Source organism: Pseudophryne corroboree, chromosome 9, assembly GCF_028390025.1.
Source record: "Pseudophryne corroboree isolate aPseCor3 chromosome 9, aPseCor3.hap2, whole genome shotgun sequence".
In the NCBI taxonomy this organism is placed as follows: domain Eukaryota; kingdom Metazoa; phylum Chordata; class Amphibia; order Anura; family Myobatrachidae; genus Pseudophryne; species Pseudophryne corroboree.
The window spans coordinates 383,538,157-383,556,844 of NC_086452.1; the positions used below are offsets into that span (position 1 = coordinate 383,538,157).

Sequence of the window (18,688 nt, forward strand, 5' to 3'; positions counted from 1 at the left end):
AGCACACAGTATGAGCCAAAATTCACATTATAGCACATGGAATGAGCCGAAATTCATATTGTAGCACACGGTATGAGCCGAAATACACATTATAGCACACTGTATGAGCCAAAATTAACATTATAGCAAACGGTATGAGCCAAAATTCACATTATATTACATGGTATGAGCCTAAATTCACATTATAGAGTAACAGAGGGACAGGGAGAGTGATAGCAGGGACAGGGAGAGTGACAGAGAGAAGGACAGCAAGGGCATACAGTAGGAACTAGGGATAGAGAAAGGCAGCAGGGTAAGATTACCTGTTTAGCAGCGGCGGTGGTCTGCGGTGCGGTAAATAAGGAGGCTGTGGGCCTCGGAGATACTGCGGAGGAGGCGTCTGTGGGCGTGCAGAGGTCTGAGGGCGGCAAAGGAGCCTGCAGTTCTGCCCCCAGTAGTTTAGCCCCCATGTAGTTTGCCCCCAGTAGTTAGCCCCGTTAGTAATGCCCTCAGTAGTTTAGCCACCAGTAGTTTGCCCCCTTGTAGTGTGCCCCCTTGTAGTTTAGCACCCAGTAGTAATGCCCACAAGTAGTAATGCCGCCAGTAGTTAAACACCTGTAGTTATTGCCCCCAGTAGTTTAGCCACACTGTAGTTTAGACCCCTTAATGCCCCTGTAGTTATGCCCCCAGTAGTAATGCCCCCCAGTAGCTTGCCCCCTTGTAGGTTGCCCCCAGTAGCTTGCCCCCCCTGTAGTAATGCCCCAAGTAGCTTGCCCCCAGTAGTAAAGCCCCCCAGTAGACGCGCCGCTACACATATGAAAAAAAAATACACCATACTCACCGTGCCCCACTCCCGCATCCGACCGCTGCAGTTCTGTTGGCGTCCGCTCCTCCGCATTATGGGAAATACGCCATGATGTCTCTCCCATAGCACGCACTGACAGAGCCGGAAGCCGGAGGTCAGTAGTGAGCTCCTGCCTCCTGCTGTCGCTGTGGAGAGGGAGCCGGGCGCCCGCTGGTAAAACAATCTCAGCGGGCGCCCGCTGGTAAAACAATCTCAGCGGGCGCCCGGCATCTCCCTGCAGCGCAGGGCTAACATCGGGTGAGATGAGTCGGAGGAGGCGGAAGTGCGTACCGTCTCCAAGTGGAACTGACGGAACGTAGTTCTGCCCTGTTCCGGCTCACTTTAACCCCTGTGTCTACCAGATAGCTGATACAGTAAAGCTAAGAGTCGTAGCTTGCAAGCAGCGGATTAGGCCCAAAGCCACAGACAGGAACAACCCCTTCTCCCCAGGTATGTGTCATACTGTATATAAGTATTAACTACAGCAGTGGTTCTCAACCTCGGTCCTCAAGTACCCCCCCAACAGTTCATGTTTTCCAGGTCACCTAGCAGTTGAACAGGTGTATTCATTACTCACTGACACATTGTAAAAGACCCATAGGTGGAGCAAATTATTTCACTTGCAATCCTGTGAGGAGACCTGGAAAACATGAACTGTTGGGGGTACTTGAGGACCGAGGTTGAGAACCACTGAACTACAATACCATGTATATGCACTGCAGCACACAATGGGCTGATTGGGAGTCACACACATAGTGGCGGGAGTTGTGGACAGCTGGGGAAGCCTGATTTACTACCTTATGCAGCTGGAAGCTGTGCTGCCTACTGATGTTACACCAGCCTCCGCTACAATCATCATTAGCTTCTCCATGCTCGGTGCAAGAGATCTGTCCCTTCCCTGTACACACAAGTCAGAATTTGTATGCTGATGATACTCAAATCTACCTATCCTCCCCAGATTTGTCACCACCAGTATTGGCTCGTGTCACTGGATGCCTGTCTGCCATTTCATCCTGGATGTCATCTCGCCACCTCAAACTCAACATTTCCAAAACCGAATTAATTAATTTCCTACCAGCTAAGAGTAGTTACCAACCTGATCTCTCTATAACTGTTGACAATGCAACTATCCACCCCACCCCACAAGCTTGTTGCCTAGGTGTCACCCTGGACTCTGAACTGTCCTTTGTTCCACACATTCAATCTGTCTCTAAATCATGTTACATGCACCTTAAAAACATATCCAAAATACGCCCTTATCTTACACAAGACACTGCAAAAACTCATCATCTCCCGCATTGATTATTGTAATAGTCTCCTTACTGGTCTTCCCAAACATAGGCTATCACCACTTCAATCCATTTTAAATGCAGCTGCGAGGCTAATCTTCCTCGCCAGACGTTCTTCATCTGCTGATCCGCTCTGTCAGTCCCTCCATTGGTTACCGCTATTCTACCGTGTCAAATATAAAATACTTTTACTTACATACAAGGCTATTAACCAAACTGCACCATCATACATCTCCTCACTCATCTCAAAATATCTCCCTACCAGACCTCTCCGCTCTGCACAAGATCTGCGTCTCTCATCCACATGTATTACCTGTTCCCACTCAAAATTACAGGACTTTACCCGGGCTTCACCCACTCTGTGGAATGCACTCCCACGCACAATAAGACTCTCCACTAGTCTCCAAACCTTTAAACGTTCTCTGAAAACTCATCTCTTCAGACAAGCCTACCAAATTTCAGACCCACACACATAACCTTCACAGCTTCCCTATCAAGTTACATCCCCTCTGTACAGTCCACATAAACTCACATTTTGTCTTCCAACATTGCTGGGTGATCATATCATATACAACCCATTAAGAACCTAGCAACCTGCGGAACCATTATGTGACAGGTAGCATCTATCCTTGTGTATCAATACCTATTTCCCTATAGATTGTAAGCTTGCGAGCAGGGCCTTCCTACCTCTGTCTGTCTGTCTGTCTTTGCCCAGTTTTGTTCTATAATTGTTCTAATTGTAAAGCGCAACGGAATATGCTGCGCTATATAAGAAACTGCTAATAAATAAATAAATAAATTACACGGGGCTTTAGCTACATGTCCACAACACTCCCAGGACACATGCAATTGCATTGCCACCGCTCAGTTAACTGCCCCAAAATGCCCTGTTTCACAGAGACACAGATCCAGCCATGTTCTGTCCAACTCATCATGGTTCATACTGTATACACCCAGAATTACTGCTGGTTGAAAAGTTCTACTACTCTTTAGAAGCACACAATTCATTACATGACACCAAGATGCTGAACTGTGATATTAACTGCAGCATCAAGCTCCTGTTACCGAGGACTGCTGGGCACCACCCCGGAGTGATGTAATCAGGGGCTTCCTATAAGGTCATGCCCCTCTCAGAGAGGTTTCCGTCCATGGTATGAGGTAAATGGAGGCTTCCTACGAGGTCACACCTCTTCATGCTAGAACACGCCTCCTTCATGCTAAGTCACAACCCTTTTTCGGGTGCAGGCGGCTTCATTCTGTGCACTGGGTTTCATCAGACCCAGTGACCCCTCTGGAAAGTACAACTCTTACTTATACAAACATTTACAATTTGGGCATTACATACTATCTAAAGCAACTTAATTCCCATCTTCCAATACCAGCAATAGGGTGGTATTCAATTAAGTACCATTTGTTTTGACTGGTGTAAAAAAACGGCACTAATTCGACACAGGGAATTCAGTCGCGGGCGTTTATTTTTAAATCCATTTTCGCCCATGCCATTTAATTATTTTTTTTGTCGAAACTGTTTGGGCGAAAATTTGCTAAAAACGTCCGAAAACGCCTGCGAATTCAACAAAACACGTGTATTGGTGGCAAGTTCTCCGATACACCTGGTTTTCGACAGTGCCGGATTTTTCGACCAGTCGAAAAAATGTCACGGCATTGAATAGGTCGAATGTAAATTTGACCTAAAGCCGGGCGAAAAGTGCCGTTTTTTCGAGTGGTCGTAAAAAACAGCACAAATTGAATACCCCCATAGTCTCACCTGTATTTTCCCTTAGCTACCCCAATCTGAAAGAAATCTAACCCGGGCTCCGACACTGACACACACTGTACCATTGCTAAAAACGGATGTAAACTGAAAATCAGAGTGAAAACTTCCATCATCCTCATGTAGTTCTCCCTCTCATACATGACATGACACAATTCTACTCCCTCCAGTATATAATGAAGCACATTTCTTGGTCTGCCACTGCAAAGGGCCAAATGAACAAGTTTTCCACCTTGGATGCTCTTAAGAGCAAAACCCAAGCTTACCCTGACTGCTGTGCAGTCTCAATGCCTTGAAGAAGACCACAGGGAAAGCAACCCCAAACTTTTTCATTTCAAACTCAGAGTAGCATTTCTGTTTCAGTCTTAATGCTACGGCTATTGACTTAAGGTTCTCAAAAGACACTTGTCTCCTTGCATCACTTTCCTCTCAGAATGCCTTTTTTCTGGGCTTTATGCCCTTTCCCCAACATACATTTTTATTAGGTCTCTTTTTTCCTGAAATATAAACAAAAAAGCTAGCCCATCCAGATGCTGGTTCAAGTGCTCCTGGTCATTAAAGTAACCATCCACCTCTGCCACCCAGCATGGGCACTCAGACCATACACATTCCACCAGTCATCAACCTAGCAATGACTACTGTATCTCTTCCAAGCCATATGCCAGGGAAACCTGCAGCTGCATTTTTTGGGCACCAGTAACCGGAACCTACTGATCGGGAATGGATATAAAGCACAGATAACTTTTCTAAAATGTACTGTTGTCCATTATTATTAATTGTACATTTGCTTTTATTTTCCATAATGCGCTATAAATAACAACATCTGATTGGTTGCTATGCCGGCCGATTTTCCAGATATCTCAATCTGAGAATCGCCACCAGTGACTTATGGTTACCTCAGCAAGTGTGGTTAATAAAAACTTAGTAACTGCCACCAGCAAAAGAACCACAAAACATGAACGTATGCACCCCAGTCCTTTGCAGCTATCTGCATCCAGAATTATTAATTGCATACTATCTGCTTCCAGAATTATTAATTGCACACTCACTTACACTTCGTTAATAGCTTTGGTCACACAGGTTCCGTAGATTCACCAAGAGGCACGGAGAATACGCTAGATTTAATTATCTTTTTATTCGAACAAAATCGTCCAATGTATGTTTATAAAAATTACAAATATTGACAAATATTTGACAAAATTATGGTTAGCATTACTGCCTCCCAGCACTGAGATCATGGGTTCGATTCCCACAATGGCCCTAACTGTGCAGAGTTTCTATATTCTCCCTGTGCTTGTGTGGGTTTCCTCCAAGTACTCCAGTTTCTCCCACATTCCAAAAATATACTGGTAGGTTTATTGGCTCCCAACAAAAATTAACCCTAGTGTGAATGTGTGTGTGTACATGTGGTAGGGAATATAGATTGTAAGCTCCACTGGGGCAGGGACTGATGTGAGTGGTCAAATATTTTCTGTAAAGTGCTGCAGAATATGTGTGCGCTATATAAAGAACAGCAACTTTGCATGCAAAAAGTATAGAAATAAAAACCCTTCCAAAAAATAGAAAAATCTAGCCATCATGTGTTACAGTGTGTCAGTAGGATGCTGAAACATTACACAAACCCAGCAATCTGACAAAATGTATTTTTCTCAAACCAACAGTGGACGTGCTTGTTACTAGGAAACACCATGCTGTTCACTATGTTGATGAGACACAGGGACTCAAAATTGTCGTATTAACTGATTTGGGCATTAAACAAAACACATAACATAAATTATAAGACCATTAAATATATCCTGAGACGCTCTGTGCTAAACTTTTTATTAGCTTATTTTTCTTTTTAAAATGTCTGAAAATATGTATATAACAATATTTACAAATCATAAATAAAAACAAAGTTAACCGGAAATAACAAAACAAACAAACAAACAAACAATCAAACCCCATGTTCCCAGCAGTGCTATAAATGTTTCATACAGACTTTATAAAAAGGGTTTACAGCTATTCAGTCATGCAGAAGGTGCTTGGTCTGGGAATACTTCCTCTGCAGGCTGCGGAGTACTTCCTATGCAGGCTGCGGAGTACTTCCTATGCAGGCTGCGGAGTACTTCCTATGGAGGCTGCGGAGTACTTCCTCTGCAGGCTGCGGAGTACTTCCTCTGCAGGCTGCGGAGTACTTCCTCTGCAGGCTGCGGAGTACTTCCTATGCAGGCTGCGGAGTACTTCCTATGCAGGCTGCGGAGTACTGCCTCTGCAGGCTGCGGAGTACTTCCTCTGCAGGCTGCGGAGTACTTCCTCTGCAGGCTGCGGAGTACTTCCTCTGCAGGCTGCGGAGTACTTCCTATGCAGGCTGCATGGGTAATCCTTCCACTGTATGTTATAGGTTTAACATAATGACAACACTTTACAGAGATTCCCCCCACCCCCTATCATCAATAGGTGGCATGTCAAATGAGCTGATACAATCATAACTTAAGAGCAATACTCGATATTAGACAGCTACAACAAGGCAAGTACTTGAGGTTTCAAGGAGGTGAACGGTGTAGGAATGGTCAGTGGCCAGCCACAACTTTTGTCCACTTCCAAATGTGCTCTGATGAGGCTGTGGCTACTGTGCTTGGCTGCTGGTAACCCGTCATCCTATATTTCAGTTGTGGATGTTTAAAAGGTAACAATTAACTATTCACATATACGATCTGTACTAAATAGTATTTGGGGTGGTCTATTTTTCTTAAATACACATATACAAAACAGTAGACTGAAAATTGTGTGCTGTAATTCATGTGCTGTAATTCATGTGCTGTAACTGCAACCTCATGACATCCGTCGAATGTTCCGTCCATTGGGCATAAAAAATACACGCGGTATTCATTGACACAGGTACAAATATGAAAAATCACATACAATGGGGGACACCACAGATGTTAATACGTAAACACGACAATGTCAAGAACGTTACTGCATCATGATTCAGAGATTTTTTCGTGATAAACAAAGGACTGTTAATACGGGAATTTACATGTTCTCAACATATTCTGTAGGGTCTAATGTGTCTCCTTTTGATGCTCGACTTAGAACCCCCATCCATTTCATCAGCAGATCTTCATCCTCCGCTCCAAAAAACAACGTTTGCTGGGACTGGCTTAATTTAAACACATGTTTTAAGTCCACTTTATCACTGGTGCTTGGTAAACTGACTTCGTAGCCAGGCAGCGGAATGGCGCGTGAAGTTCGACCGTCCTACAAGGAAAACATTGAAATATATAATAATTTTATAAGAACGTGTCACTTAATTATACATTAAGTAAGCTGTCATTCCCCAAATAGCCATAGTTCATCAGATCAATTTTCATTTGGAAATACTGAAGGCGCGTGTGATAAGTGAGAGAAACTCAACACTACATGTGGGAGGAAAGTCAATTAGTGTGTTGAGTCATACTGGCACGGGCACTGACTAACCCATACGTTTTAATATTCAATGTTAGGAGTTCTGGGACAATATATATATTATTCTATATTATACAAAGGACAATTTTGTTGTCTTTGTCAGTACAAATCTGAATATACTTAGCACAAAATAAAAACTATTTTGAGTCAAACCATGTTGCAATGCAAGGGGTGCAAATACATTTATGTTTTTTTTGCATGCTGCCTAAATACTGTCTGCTTCTGCATGTAGCCCACAAATGCTGGACAGTTATTTTTTCACTGCAATTTAGATTTGAATTTGGACGACCCTCTTACATCTACCATCTAATGCACATTTTATATCTGCCCACCTGCAGTGTAACATGGTTTTACTATACCTCCCAACTCTCTTTCTGTAGAAGGAGGGAGATCTGCGCGTACCATGGTTGAACTTTAGGGTACATATAGAGGAAGAAGAAAAGAAAGACTCTATGTTGGGGCACTCTAATTGTAAACTTAAATCGACGATAAAACGTAACTTTTAATTATATGTAAGATAAAATTAATGTGACAAAAAAACTATTAGACAGTTTATACAAATCATTGTGAGTTGTCCACATGAACTTAACATTATAGTGTACAGTAAAATATCTAGAATCCTCGGTGAAAAGATCAATGAAAATTCAGTACAATGGGTTACTGCGTATCAAGTCAATTACAGATGATAAAGTATAAAAATTATAGGTTTTTGCCTATGTAGGTGGTTGATCGCCCTCTGCTTTAGTATTTGGCAGAGGGTGTAATTGACTTGATGCGCAGTACCTAGGACTATTCAAGAGGACACCCCCATAGGATTAATAAACCCGTGTAAAATGTATTTATGAAAGACAGGCTTAACCCATTGTACTGAATTTCCATTGATATTTTTCACAGAGGATTCTAGATAATTTTTTCTGTACACTATAACGTAAAGTTCATGTGGACAACTCACAATGATTTGAGTCAATTATGTCTAATAGTTTTTTTGTCACATTAAATTATCTTACAAATAATTAAAAGTTAAGTTTTATCGTCGATTTAAGTTTACAATAAGAGTGCCCCAACATAGAGTCTCTTTTCTTCTTCCTCTATATGTACGTTCTGCTGACTCTAGGTGCACCACCGACTTCAAATTAACACAAAGTTTATATTTCTACCATTGTCTGTAACAGACAAATATCCTCATTGAGATCCTGTCTGAAACACGAACCTAGTGCGGAACGATCCTCCTTTTTTTGCTTGAACTTTAGGGTGCCAGGTCTCAGAGGAAATGCCATGGCCTGATCCACACCCCTGTTTTCCATCACTGGCATGCCCAGTGCTCCGGGAGCTGCTGGACATGCCCCCAGTTCCTCTCTACCCAGAATAGGGGAGCTATGGTTTTACTAGGATGCACAGTTACTTGTTGTTTATTGTGCAGCCTGCGGGATGACTTTGGGGTCAACTGAATAGCCCCAGGGGATCAATTAGCCATAGTAAATCACCAGTGCGTAACTAGACATTTTAGCGCTCTGTGCAAGAAATGGCATCGGCGCCCCCCCTATGTAAAACAGGGGCAGTGCATGCTGCAGGCGCACACCAAAAATATAGGGGTGTGGCTTCATGGGGAAGGGGTGTGGCCACAAAATAATACCAATTCATATTACAGTGCTCAGTAGTCTCCATTATTCAAATTACGCCGCACAGTAACGCCACTACACCAGACAGATTCCCCTTTTTACACATTACGGCAGACAGCGTCCCCTTTTTACACATTACAGCAGACAGAGTCCACTTTTTACACATTACGACAGGCAGAGTCCACTTTTTACACATTACGACAGGCAGAGTCCACCTTTGTACACATTACAGCAGACAGAGGGGGTAATTCTGAGTTGATCGCAGCAGCAAGTTTGCTAGCAGTTGAGCAAAACCATGGGGGTCATTCCGAGTTGTTCGCTCGTTGCCGATTTTTGCAACGGAGCGATTCAGGCAAAAATGCGCATGCGCATGGTACGCAGTGCACATGCGCTAAGTATTTTAGCACAAAACTTAGTAGATTTACTCACGTCCGAACTAAGAATTTTCATCGTTGATGTGATCGGAGTGTGACTGACAGGAAGTGGGTGTTTCTGGGCGGAAACTGATCATTTTCTGGGAGTGTGTGGAAAAACGCAGGCGTGCCAGGATAAAACGCGGGAGTGTCTGGAGAAACGGGGGAGTGGCTGGCCGAACGCAGGGTGTGTTTGTGACGTCAAACCAGTAACGAAGCGGGCTGAGCTGATCGCAGTGTAGGAGTAAGTCTCGTGCTACTCAGAAACTGCTAAGAATTTTCTATTCGCAATTCTGCTAATCTTTCGTTCGCAATTCTGCTATGCTAAGATACACTCCCAGAGGGCAGCGGCCTAGCGTGTGCAATGCTGCTAAAATCTGCTGGCGAGCGAACAACTCGGAACGAGGGCCCATGTGCACTGCAGGGGGGTGGGGCAGATATAACATTTGCAGAGAGAGTTAGATTTGAGTGGGTTATTTTGGTTCTGTGCAGGGTAAACACTGGCTGCTTTATTTTTACACTGCAAGTTAGATTTCAGTCTGAATACACCCCACCCAAATCTAACTCTGTCTGCACATGTTATATCTGTCCCCCCCTGCAGTGCACATGGTTTTGCCCAACTGCTAACAAATTTGCTGCTGCGATCAACTCAGAATTAGGCCCAGAGTCCACCTTTTTACACATTACAGCAGACAGAGTCCCCTTATTACACATTATGGCAGACAGTGTCCCCTTTTTTACATATTGCGGCAAACAGAGTCCACCTTTTTACACATTATGGCGGACAGATTCCCCTTTTTACACATTACAGCAGACAGATTCCCCTTTTTACACATTACGGCAGACAGCATCCCCTTTTTTACACGTTACGTCAGACAGAGTCCCCTTTTTACACATTACGGCAGACCGCTTCCCCTTTTTACACATTACGACAGGCAGAGTCCCCTTTTTACACATTGCGGCAGACAGCATCCCCTTTTTACACATTACGGCAGACAGCGTCCCCTTATTACACATTACGGCAGACAGCGTCCCCTTTTTTTACACATTGCGGCAGACAGATTCCCCTTTTTACACATTACAGCAGACAGATTCCCCTTTTTACACATTACGGCAGACAGCGTCCCCTTTTTATACATTACGGCAGACAGCGTCCACTTATTACACATTACGGCAGACAGAGTCCCCTTTTTAGGTAGACAGCGTCTCATTTTTACACATTACGGCAGACAGCATCCCCTTATTACACATTACGGCAGACAGCGTCCCCTTTTTACACATTACGGTAGACAGCATCCCCTTTTTTACACATTACGACAGATAGAATAAATAGATAGAGAGATAGATAGATAGATAGATAGACAGAATAAATGATACTTACTCTCTCCCCACTGGCTCAGGCAGTCAGGCTCCTCGGTGCAGCTGCTGGCAGATCCCGGGCAGAGGAGAAGGACGACGACGGAGGGGGACTCAGGAGCCGCAGGAGCGCACTGTAATTGGCTGAGGCGCTGCTGCAGCTGTCCCTCTCCTTCCACATAGGCCGGCCGCTGCCGCTGTGAATGCTGGGAGGAGGGAAGCGCATCCCAGCATTCACAGCAGCGGCGGTCAGCCTATATGGAAGGAGCGGTACAGCTGCAGCAGCGCCACCACCAATTACAGTGCGCTGCTGCGTCTCCTGAGTCCCCCTCCCTCCTCTTCCTTCTCCCCTGCTCCCGGAGCTGCTGCTCCTCACCTCGCACACAAAGGCGGCTTGTAAGGAGTCAGTTTGACTCATTACAATGCATCCAGTTGCGCCCTCAGGGCGACTGCGCTGTGTGCCAGGCACACCTGGCACACACGTAGTTACGGCCCTGTAAATCACCGCGGCTAATTCCCCCCTAAAGCTCCTAACTCAACGTCAAGGGTCCTAATTTTTCATTGCACCTGCACTCACACTGTATATGCTTCAAATGTCACTAAAATCTAATTAAAATCATGTAGACTCACTACATATGAGTTCTAAGCCTCATAGGCGTTTCTATAATGGGTACAGTGTGTGCGGTGCACACGGGCCCCTGGGTCCAGGAGGGCACACAGGGACGGATCTAGACTTTTCTTTTAGGGGGGGGCAGTTTATTTATTACTGACTCCTCCCCTACACTCATTACTCCTCCCACTTCCCATACCAATTGTCCATTAATGCTCGAAAGAGCATATAAAGCATTGCCAGGCTGCACATGTACTTCTTATGTAGCACACACACACACACCGGGCACATGTAACTACTAACACACCGATGGGCGGCACACACTGCCCAAGGTGGGGTGACGGCATGTGATGATGGCAGATAGGGCCAGGGGCCCCAGGGACACGGGGGATGGGGAGGGATGTCAGTGCAGCCACACACCATCACTTGACAGCAGCCCCCACCTCATGTAAGTAGGCGTGGCTATGACTGTTAGGGGGGCGTTCGCCCCGTTCACCCCCCCCCCCCCCCCCCTGGATCCGGCCCTGGGGGCACACACAGCACACCCTGCACCTATATATTATACCTACCTCTCCGGAGTCCAGCATCGGCGGCCCTGCAGTGCTGATACAAATCACTTGGAAAATCTCTGCAGTGCCTATTTTCGAGTGATTTGCGCATGCGCACTGCAGGCGTTCCCAGAGACCTGCGCATGCGCAGTAGAGTCTAGTAGCTGCCGGCGAGGAGGGGGACCACAATGGAGGCTGCAAGCGTATACCCTCCTCTCTTAAAACGCCCCTGCTAAGCCTGTATATTACTTTTCCCTTGTAATGATGCAGAAGGCGGCTAACAAAATCCTGCAGCAGGAATTTTAATCTCACAGAATAAAATCCTTCCTGAGACTCTCACATCTTTTGCTGGTTGTGATGGATGAGATAGAAAATGAATATAGGAAAATATTCAATGTTGGGTTTATCTCCTCAATACGAGACTGAATTCAAAGAAATGTTGTGTCACTCTACTGTGGAATAATCTTCTGACCATGAGTAATTGGGGTTTTTATACAGCAGCAGTTTCTGCTTTTCACAACATCATGGACTTGTCAACGTGCAAAGGGATACTATTATTCATATTACATTTGCTTATATAGCGCCACTGCCAGTATACTCCACAGCGTCTTACAGTTGGGAAGACACACAGTATTAAACAAGACTGGGTATTAGCAATCAGACAAAGAAATAGGAAGACCCTGCTCATAAGCTTACACTCGCCTGGATACTAGAACGCAGAAACCCAACAATCTTATCACTAACCCCACTCACTAAGGGTGTGCACACACGGTGAGATCCTTGCTATGCCCGATTGTCACTTGCGATTTCCCTTGAACTCCCCGGAGCCCAGCACCACCGATTTTGACTAACTTTTCTTGAGATATGGACTGTGTGCGCGCTTACGATTTTGGCTTATGTGAGATTTTGGCTTATGTGAGATGTCATTGACATGTGAGATGAACTAGATAGTACACCGATCTAGCAAGGATTGACTTGCCTGCACAGTCTATCTTTTCTTGCGATGCCGACCTGGCGGGACCACGCATCGGGATCGAATCGGGATCACAAGGTTACTTTCACCTTGCGATCTGCACTAACTTTTCTTGCGATTTTGACTATATAGTCAAAATCGAAAGAAAATATCTCACCGTGTGTACACACCCTAAGTGTATCATTGCCCTACACACACACACACACACACACACACACACACACAGGACATGATCTGGTATACTGAACTGTCTCTGTCCTTGTGTATTTGTTTACACTGAAAATAAAGGGGTCAGGCAGTTTTATAGGGCTGTGAAATGACAGGAAAGGAAAATAATACTCACAGAGATAGAACACATCATAAAAAGCAGAGACAATATGACACAGAGTATCTGCGTTCTGAACTGATGGCAGATAAATAATGTTTACTCTTCTGGCATCCTTCATGCCTTTTGTGATCAGACTTCAAAAATAAGATTTTACTTACCGATAAATCTATTTCTCATAGTCCGTAGTGGATGCTGGGGACTCCGTCAGGACCATGGGGAATAGCGGCTCCGCAGGAGACAGGGCACAAAAGCAAGCTTTTAGGATCACATGGTGTGTACTGGCTCCTCCCCCTATGACCCTCCTCCAAGCCTCAGTTAGGTACTGTGCCCGGACGAGCGTACATAATAAGGAAGGATCTTGAATCCCGGGTAAGACTCATACCAGCCACACCAATCACACCGTACAACTTGTGATTTGAACCCAGTTAACAGTATGATAACAATGAAGTAGCCTCTAAAAAAGATGGCTCACAACAATAATAACCCGATTTTTTGTAACAATAACTATGTACAAGTAATGCAGACAATCCGCACTTGGGATGGGCGCCCAGCATCCACTACGGACTATGAGAAATAGATTTATCGGTAAGTAAAATCTTATTTTCTCTAACGTCCTAGTGGATGCTGGGGACTCCGTCAGGACCATGGGGATTATACCAAAGCTCCCAAACGGGCGGGAGAGTGCGGATGACTCTGCAGCACCGAATGAGAGAACTCCAGGTCCTCCTCAGCCAGGGTATCAAATTTGTAGAATTTTGCAAACGTGTTTGCCCCTGACCAAGTAGCTGCTCGGCAAAGTTGTAAAGCCGAGACCCCTCGGGCAGCCGCCCAAGATGAGCCCACCTTCCTTGTGGAATGGGCATTTACAGATTTTGGCTGTGGCAGGCCTGCCACAGAATGTGCAAGCTGAATTGTACTACAAATCCAACGAGCAATAGTCTGCTTAGAAGCAGGAGCACCCAGCTTTTTTGGGTGGCTACAATATAAACAGCAAGTCAGACTTTCTGACTCCAGCCGTCCTGGAATTATATATATATATATATATATATATATATATATATATATATTTTCAGGGCCCTGACAACGTCTAGCAACTTGGAGTCCTCCAAGTCCCTAGTAGCCGCAGGCACCACAATAGGTTGTTTCAGGTGAAACGCTGACACCACCTTAGGAAGAAACTGGGGACGAGTCCGCAGTTCTGCCCTGTCCGAATGGAAAATCAAATATGGGCTTTTGTAAGACAAAGCCGCCAATTTTGACAATCGCCTGGCCGAGGCCAGGGCCAACAGCATGGTCACTTTCCATGTGAGATATTTCAAATCCACAGATTTGAGTGGTTCAAACCAATATGATTTGAGGAATCCCAACACTACGTTGAGATCCCATGGTGCCACTGGAGGCACACAAGGGCTGTATATGCAATACTCCCTTGACAAACGTCTGGACTTCAGGAACTGAAGCCAATTCTTTCTGGAAGAAAATCTATAGGGCCGAAACTTGAACCTTAATGGACCCCAATTTGAGGCTCATAGACACTCCTGTTTGCAGGAAGTGCAGAAATCGACCTAGTTGAAATTTTTTCGTGGGGCCTTCCTGGCCTCACCCACGCAACATATTTTTACCACATGTGGTGATAACGTTGTGCGGTCACCTCCTTCCTGGCTTTGACCAGGGTAGGTATGACCTCTTCCGGAATGCCTTTTCCCTTAGGATCCGGCGTTCAAACCGCCATGCCGTCAAACACAGTCGCGGTAAGTCTTGGAACAGACAAGGTCCCTGCTGGAGCAGGTCCTTTCTTAAAGGCCGATGCCACGGTTCCTCTTGGAACAGACATGGTACTTGCTGAAAGCAAATCCCTTCTTAGCTCCCGAGGCCATTAGTCCTCTGTGAGCATCTCTTGAAGTTCCGGTTACCAAGTCCCTCTTGGCCAATCCGGAGCCACGAGTATAGTTCTTACTCCTCTATGTCTTATAATTCTCAATACCTTGGTTATGAGAAGCAGAGGAGGGAACACATACACCGACTGTTACACCCACGGTGTTACCAGGACGTCCACAGCTATCGCCTGAAGGTCTCGTGACCTGGCGCAATACCTGTCCCATTTTTTTTGTTCGGGCGGGACGCCATCATGTCCACCTTTGGTCTTTCCCAACGGTTCACAATCATGCGGAAAACTTCCCGATGAAGTTCCCACTCTCCCGGGTGGAGGTCGTGCCTGCTGAGGAAGTCTGCTTCCCAGTCGTCCACTCCCGGAATGAACACTGCTGACAGTGCTATCACATGATTTTCCGCCTAGCGAAAAATCCTTGCAGTTTTGCCACTGCCCTCCTGCTTCTTGTGCCGCCCTTTCTGTTTACGTGGGCGACTGCCGTGATGTTATCCCACTGGATCAATACCGGCTGACCTTGAAGCAGAGGTCTTGCTAAGCTTAGAGCATTATAAATTTGCTCTTAGCTCCAGTATATTTATGTGGAGAGAATTCTCCAGACTTGATCACACTCCTTGTGTGACTGCTCCCCAGCCTCTCAGGCTGGCCTCCGTGGTCACCAGCATCCAATCCTGAATGCCGAATCTGCGGCCCTCTAGAAGATGAGCACTCTGTAATCACCACAGGAGAGACACCCTTGTCCTTGGATATAGGGTTATCCGCTGATGCATCTGAAGATGCGATCCGGACCATTTGTCCAGCAGATCCCACTGAAGAGTTCTTGCGTGAAATCTGCCGAATGGAAGCGCTTCGTAATAAGCCACCATTTTTACCAGGACTCTTGTGCAATGATGCACTGATACTTTTCCTGGTTTTAGGAGGATCCCGATTAGCTCGGATAACTCCCTGGCTTTCTCCTCTGGGAGAAACACCTTTTCCTGGACTGTGTCCAGAATCATCCCTAGGACCAGCAGACGTGTCGTCGGAACAACTGCGGTTTTGGAATATTTAGAATCCACCCGTGCTGTCGTAGAACTACTTGAGATAGTGCTACTCCGACCTCCAACTGTTCTCTGGACCTTGTTCTTATCAGGAGGTCGTCCTTTGAAGACGAATCCTCCTTTCGGTCATTACCTTGGTAAGGACCCGGGGTGCCTTGGACAATCCAACGGCATCGTCTTGAAACTGATAGTGACAGTTCTGTACCACGAACCTGAGGTACCCTTGGTGAGAAAAGGCAAATTTTGGGACATGGAGGTAAGCATCCCTGATGTCCCGGGACACCATATAGTCCCCTTGTTCTTTGCTATCACTGCTCTGAGTGACTCCATCTGGATTTGAACCCTTGCAAGTGTTCAAATTTTTCAGATTTAGAATAGGTCTCACCTAGCCTTCAGTACCACCATATAGTGTGGAGTAATACCCCTTTCCTTGTTGTCGGAGGGGTAATTTTATTATCACCTGCTGGGAATACAGCTTGTGAATTGTTTTCAATACTGCCTCCCTGTCGGAGGGAGACATTGGTACAGCAGACTACAGGAACTTGCGAGGGGGGAAACCTCTCGACATTCCAATCTGTACCCCTTGGATACTACTTGTAGGATCCAGGGGTCCTGTACGGTCCCAGCGTCATGCTGAGAACTTGGTAGAAGCGGTGGAGGGCTTCTGTTCCTGGGAATGGGCTGCCTGCTGCAGTCTTCTTCCCTTTCCTCTATCCCTGGGCAGATATGACTCTTATAGGGACGAAAGGACTGAGGCTGAAAAGACGGTGTCTTTTTCTGCAGAGATGTGACTTAGGGTAAAAAACGGTGGATTTTCCAGCAGTTGCCCTGGCCACCAGGTCCCATGGACCGACCCCAAATAACTCCTCCCCTTTATACGGCAATACATCTTTGTGCCGTTTGGAATCTGCATCACCTGACCACTGTCGTGTCCATAAACATCTTCTTGCAGATATGGACATCGCATTTACTCTTGATGCCAGAGTGCAAATATCCCTCTGCGCATCACGCATATATAGAAATGCATCCTTTAAATGCTCTATAGTCAATAAAATACTGTCCCTGTCAAAGGTATCAATATTTTTAGTCAGGGAATCCGACCAAGCCACCTCAGCTCTGCACATCCAGGCTGAGGCGATCGCTGGTCGCAGTATAACACCAGCATGTGTGTGTATACTTTTTAGGATATTTTTCAGCCTCCTATCAGCTGGCTCCTTAAGTACGGCCCTATCCGTAGATGGTACCGCCACTTGTTCTGATAAGCGTGTGAGCGCCTTATCCACCCTGAGGGGTGTTTCCCACCGCGCCTTAACTTCTGGCGGGAAAGGGTATACCGCCAATAATTTTCTATCGGGGGAAACCCACGCATCATCACACACTTCATTTAATTTATCTGATTCAGGAAAAACTAAAGGTAGTTTTTTCACCTCACACATAATACCCTTTTTTGTGGTACTTGGAGTATCAGAAATATGTAACACCTCCTTCATTGCCCTTAACGTGTGGCCCTAAAAGAAAATACGTTTGTTTCTTCACCGTCGACACTGAAATCAGTGTCCGTGTCTGGGTCTGTGTCGACCGACTGAGGTAAATGGGCATTTTACAGCCCCTGACGGTGTTTGAGACGCCTGGACAGATACTAATTTGTTCGCCGGCCCTCTCATGTCGTCAACCGGCTTGCAGCGTGTTGACATTGTCACGTAATTTCCATAAATAAGCCATCCATTCCGGTGTCGACTCCCTAGAGAGTGACATCACCATTACAGGCAATTTGCTCCGCCTCCTCACCAATATTTTCCTCATACATGTCGACACACACGTACCGACATACAGCACACACATAGGGAATGCTCTGATAGAGGACAGGACCCACTAGCCCTTTGGGGAGACAGAGGGAGAGTTTGCCAGCACACACCAAAACGCTATAATTATCCAGGGACAACCTTTATATAAGTGTTCCTTTTATAGCATTTTAATATATATACATATCGCCAAATCAGTGCCCCCCCTCTCTGGGGTATATTTACTAAGATTCGTAATTTCCGAAAATAGGTCAAAGTTCAATCACGAATGACATCGGCAGTGTAAAACTGCAACTTTTTGAATTGATTACGACTAATTTACTAAGCTGTCGTATTCGTATTTTTCTTTGCTTCCGATGTCGATGTCATTCGTGTTTTTTTACCTAATTTGACGGCAGTGATTAGCAAAACACTGCCGTTTTTTTTTACAATCAATCTCGGCCGGATCTGTGTGATCCGTGCTGGGGTTCGTATTTTTTTTTTTTTTTTAAATTAAACAAAGTAAAATCCTAAAAAAAATTGCGTGGGGTCCCCCCTCCTAAGCATAACCAGCCTCGGGCTCTTTGAGCCGATCCTGGTTGCAGAAATATGGGAAAAAAAATGACAGGGGTTCCCCCATATTTAAGCAACCAGCATCGGGCTCTGCGCCTGGTCCTGGTCCCAAAAATACGGGGGACAAAAAGAGTAGGGGTCCCCCGTATTTTTAAAACCAGCACCGGGCTCCACTAGCTGGACAGATAATGCCACAGCCGGGGGTCACTTTTATACAGCGCCCTGC

General features: G+C 45.6%; 1 protein-coding gene across 2 annotated transcripts in view; it reads right to left on the reverse strand.

The window, feature by feature from the left end:
* Positions 1-5,002: 5,002 nt before the first annotated feature.
* FGD3 (FYVE, RhoGEF and PH domain containing 3) overlaps positions 5,003-18,688 on the reverse strand; it is a 421,797-nt gene continuing 408,111 nt past the window's right edge. For both annotated transcript variants that reach the window (XM_063940801.1, XM_063940800.1), the window contains exon 19: positions 5,003-7,126. In XM_063940801.1, coding sequence (XP_063796871.1) covers positions 6,902-7,126 — 225 coding nt within the window. In that variant the 3' untranslated portion in view covers positions 5,003-6,901. The remainder of the gene's footprint in view (positions 7,127-18,688) is intronic.